This window comes from Microtus ochrogaster, chromosome 24, assembly GCF_000317375.1.
Source record: "Microtus ochrogaster isolate Prairie Vole_2 chromosome 24, MicOch1.0, whole genome shotgun sequence".
Classification (NCBI taxonomy): Eukaryota; Metazoa; Chordata; class Mammalia; order Rodentia; family Cricetidae; genus Microtus; species Microtus ochrogaster.
Genome location: NC_022024.1, coordinates 34,072,182 through 34,076,634, shown reverse-complemented (window position 1 = coordinate 34,076,634; position 4,453 = coordinate 34,072,182). Strand labels below are relative to the sequence as shown.

Here is a 4,453-nt window from a genome sequence, read left to right as displayed (position 1 = left end):
TGATTTTATACATAGAAGTGCTCTATTTGCACGTGCAACTTCACGCCAGAAGAGGGCACCAGATCCCACTATAGATGGCTGTGAGCCACCATATGGTTCCTGGGAGTTGAACTCAGGACCTCTGGAAGAGCAGCCAGTGCTCTTAACTGCTGAGCCATCTCTCTAGTACTACTTTTTAATATTTCAATTGTTATTTCAGTTGTTCAGTTATTATTTATAATTCATTCAACAAATATTTACTGGGCCCTTTACCTGTCAGTCTCTGTTTTGGTTGCTGGGGAGACGGCAATGTACAAGACAGATGGGAACCGGCTGTGCCTTCAGCCGAGCTCACCTTATTAGAAAAGGCTGTCATATCACTAAGTATGTAATTGTTTAACTTAAATTTTGCAGTGCTACTTGGAGACCCCAGCTGACACAATGCTGTAGTAATCTGGAACACCGTAAACACAGTCAGGAAAGTGTTAATCTGGGAAAATCCAAGCGTGCCAGGGGATCATGGGGGAATCATGAGTCCTTTGGTGGATGGGCCAGGTAGGGGATGCACCTCAGGAAGTGTGGCTGGAACAGAAGATGCAGGATGGGAAGTGGCTCAGTAAGGAAGGTCCAGGAGTGGAACAGCGTATCTGGGGCTATGGAACTAAAAAAGTGCATATAGCCGGTGTGCAGGAGCAATGTGGGAGGGGTGTGAGTCTGATAGCCGCATTCCTCTGAAACCAGGGCAAGGATCTGTGATCTTACCGTCAGAACAACCGGAAGCCGGGGCAGTGAGTGTTAGGACGAGTCATCCCCTGGCAAAGCCTTCACCGAAATCTAACGTAACAGTCCTGAATTACACTTTGGGTCAGAACCACCGCAGAGCTCAAGGGCCCGTTCCCATCACTCTTGCCCTTCCATGTGCATTTTTGACTTCTCAGACTGAGAGTTCTCAGGGGCAGGGGAGCTGGCATTTATTCTGTCAGCATGCTCGCTGTATCGAGGGGTCATAGATACAGCAGGGACTGCTGGGTGTTTCACACAGTGTGTCCCGGGTTATTCCTTTGAGATGATGGTGCTGCTCCCCGCTAGCAATATTGAAAGAGACAAATCAAATCATTCTTTCCCCCACTGAAAACAGTCATCTTCAGTTGACCTTCTAGATTCTGTGTTAGTTTGTATATTAACGATGATAATTGCTAGCTCGAGTGTTTGGGCATCTTATTACAATAGGTCAACAAGTTGAATACAAGTTAATCTTCAACAGGGTATGAAAAAGGGGGCTTCCAGTAAGTTTTAATAATTAAAATTTATTTTATAATCACAATTTTTTTTTTGCATGAGACTGTAACAGTAAGGTTTAAATGTTAAAATGTCGCATCTGTAGGCAGAGGCGGGTCCTTCATCTTCCACCTCCAGATCACTTGCGCTAGGCACTTACTACTAGATTGAATCTCTTTTGTTCATTACTCCTGCACAGCTCCAGCTTCAAGTGTAAGCCTTAGCATAATAAAGCCATAGACCCCAGAGAAGTCAGCAGGCTTGCCAACTGCACCGGAGTCCCTCTGTGAGCTCTGTTCCCAGCCCTCACTGGCAGGAACACTTTGATCAATGCTGTAAATTCGCTATTGAGAAACCATTGCAGTGGGAGAAAAGAACCGAAATGAGCCCTTCATTTCCCATTGTGTCAGCCGTGCACTCTGTACGGAGAGGTTTATTTTGGATGAAGAATGACAGATGAACACAATGCTACCTCCTCCTCACTGGGCTTCTCTTTAAAAGGAAATGTCAGTCAGCCATCTTGGTCAGTGGGTGACTCCCAGTAGGGAGAGCCAGTCTCTCTCCTTCATCCAATTTCAGAATTCTCACCTCAGCCAGAACCCTCTGCTGACAGAAGTTGATCCTTTGATCCAAAAGTCAGTAACCCAGACAAACCTTAACTTTTAGTTTTAACTTAGGTAGAAATACCCACTCTTCCCCAAATCTCTAAAGGCTATGTACGATCTCTCTCCACTTTTAAGAGTGGACCCTTGGACTGGAAGTGGATCTCATCTTTCGGCCCCCAAATTCCAGTTTGGGTTTCTAAGGAGTGAGAGAGAGCAAGCCTGGTTTAGTTCCTGTGCCAGATCCTCTGAGGACGCCCCATGATGTCCTGTCTTTTATGGTTGCCTTGCCTGCTCATACTTGGGAACAGTGGGTTGTTTCAGCAACTCACGGGATTGCAGCTTTCTAAAGCATTTGGTCCAGTTTTCACAGGAAACAATTACTTTTGATGCCGAGGCTTATCTGTTACTTGGTACTTAATCAAATGACTCAATTAGAGTCGTGAAGCAGGCTGACTCTGGAGCATGCTAGAGCCCAGCTGTGGGGGAGGAGGAGTGTGTCTGTGTCTGTGGAGGAGAAGAGCTTCTAGCTGCAGGCATTTAGTATGTCATGGGTGATGGACAGTAGGGCCTTGTAGAGGAAGTGAAGGACCTGGTAAGGGTCTCCTCCCAGATGGACCACACAGATGGGACCCTTCCTGGGGATATTACTTTTTTTTGTGTGTGTGTATTTGTTGGCCTGGTGGCAGTGACCAGTACTTGGGAGGCGAGGCAGAATCTCTTCGAGTTCGAGGCCAGCCTGCTCCACATTTCCAGGGCTACACAGAAAACCTCTTGTCTCAAAAAAGCCAAAAAAAAAAAAAAAAAAACCCTTTGTCTCAAAAAAAAACCAAAAGAAAAAAATTGATGTATTTGTGTGCGTGCGTTTGTGCATGCATGCTTGTGTGTATGTGTGTGCGTGCGTGTGTGTATGTGTGTGCGTGCATGTGTGCATGCATGCGTGTGTGATGAGAATGGAATGCAGGGCCTGGTGCATGCTGGGCAAACACTACACTGAGCTGTTCTCCAGACTCTCCTGAGGGCTCGAGTTGCACTGACTGTCTCTTTAACTTGGGGCTTTGACCTGGTCCCAGCTTCCCTTTCCTTCTCTTCCCCCTCTTCCTGTCTCTTCCTCCTCTCATGGCATCAACATGAATTTCTAAAGAGTGGAGGTCAGCCTCTGTCCCTTCTGTCCTGGCCCAATGTCCTCTCCTATGGTTTCTTCATGCAAGACACAAGTGAAATGCTTTTGACAGGGTGTGTGACGACAGATGGCATTCTAATGCCGCCTTTACAAATGTTCTTCAGTCTCTTGTAAATGTATAAAGATGGTAATTAAAAATTCTAACGTCCCCTTTTCCCTCTGTCTACCCAGCAGGCCAACTGTTGTCAGGTGACTTCTCCCATCATGCCATGATGGAGGCAGTCGGCTATTTGTATAGGTCACTTGATTTAAGGGCAACTCACCTGGGGTCTTCCCACACTTCAGCCCAGGGAATACTGCAGTGAGTTCCTGTTCCATGTCTCAAAAAGAAGCCGACTTTCTGATTGTTTGTGTTAATCCACAGCCGAGTGACATGTTTTGGTCTTTTGCAGCCTTCTAAGGGGAATCCAGAAGTTCCGAGGCAGGAGGTGTTGGCCTCAAGGCACGAGCCAGCTGTTCCCTGAGGGTGCCAGGAACTGCTCTTTATTCTGGGAAAACTTGTCTACATTAAACTTCTGCAGTGCTCAGAGCTCGGACACGGTGAACACCGCCCTGTGTATGAACGGCATAAGTAAGATGCAGAGAACTAACAGCACAGAGCCGGCACCTCCTCCGGTTTCAGATAAACCCAAATGTCCTCGTGGCAAAGGAAAGAAGACCTTGACTCCAATTCCCAGCGCCTCTGCTGGGGAAAAGACCCAACAGAAGGCACAAAATACGCAAAATACTTGGACCACATGGAATAGTCCAAGAAAGCAAACTCCAAGGAGAAAGAAAGAGTGTCCCATGAAGACATTATTTCCGGGTGAAAAGAATGGCTTAGTCAGACTTTCAAGGCAAAGGGTTTTTTCTGCCAAGTGTGAGAATGGAGAAAGCCTAATGACTGCAATCTACCGCCAACCCCCACGAGCACCTCTTAGTGCAAACAGCCCCTGGGATTCCATATCTGAGCTTGTATCAGAAAAATGGCTTTTCCACAGCCCACAGTACACCTTCACTCCTCAGAGGCCTGCTTTCCCAAGACGATCTCTAATAGAAGCAAAATGGTTGAAGGCCTCAAATGACATCGACAAAGAATAAAAACCATCTGGGCTCTTTTGTATTTAAGTCTTTCTCATTTCTCTTGAAGTTCTCTGTGTGTGTTTGTGGCACATGCGTGCACATGTTTGTGTGTAGGCCAGAGGTCAGTGCCGGTGTCTCCCTCAGTCACTTTCCGCCTGATTTTTTGAGACCAGATCTCACCGAATCTAGAGCTCACAGATTCTACTAGCCTGGCTGGTCAGTGAGCTCCAGGGATCCTACTGTCTCTGCTTTCCCTGTGGAGGTCATAGGAACAGGCTGTCACACCTGGCTTTTTATGGCGGTGTTGAACCTCAAACTCAGGTCCTGGTGTGCGCACAGCAAGCTGTAA

The 4,453-nt window shown here is 46.9% G+C and overlaps 1 protein-coding gene across 1 annotated transcript in view; it reads left to right on the top strand.

Annotated features, from left to right (window-relative positions):
* LOC101990347 (tetratricopeptide repeat protein 41-like) overlaps window positions 1-4,128 on the top strand; it is a 44,610-nt gene extending 40,482 nt beyond the window's left edge. Inside the window, 2 exon segments of the mRNA XM_005358223.2 lie at window positions 3,214-3,343; window positions 3,435-4,128. Of these exon segments, the coding sequence (XP_005358280.1) occupies window positions 3,214-3,343; window positions 3,435-4,122 (818 nt within the window). The 3' untranslated portion in view covers window positions 4,123-4,128.
* The last annotated feature ends 325 nt before the right edge of the window (window positions 4,129-4,453 follow it).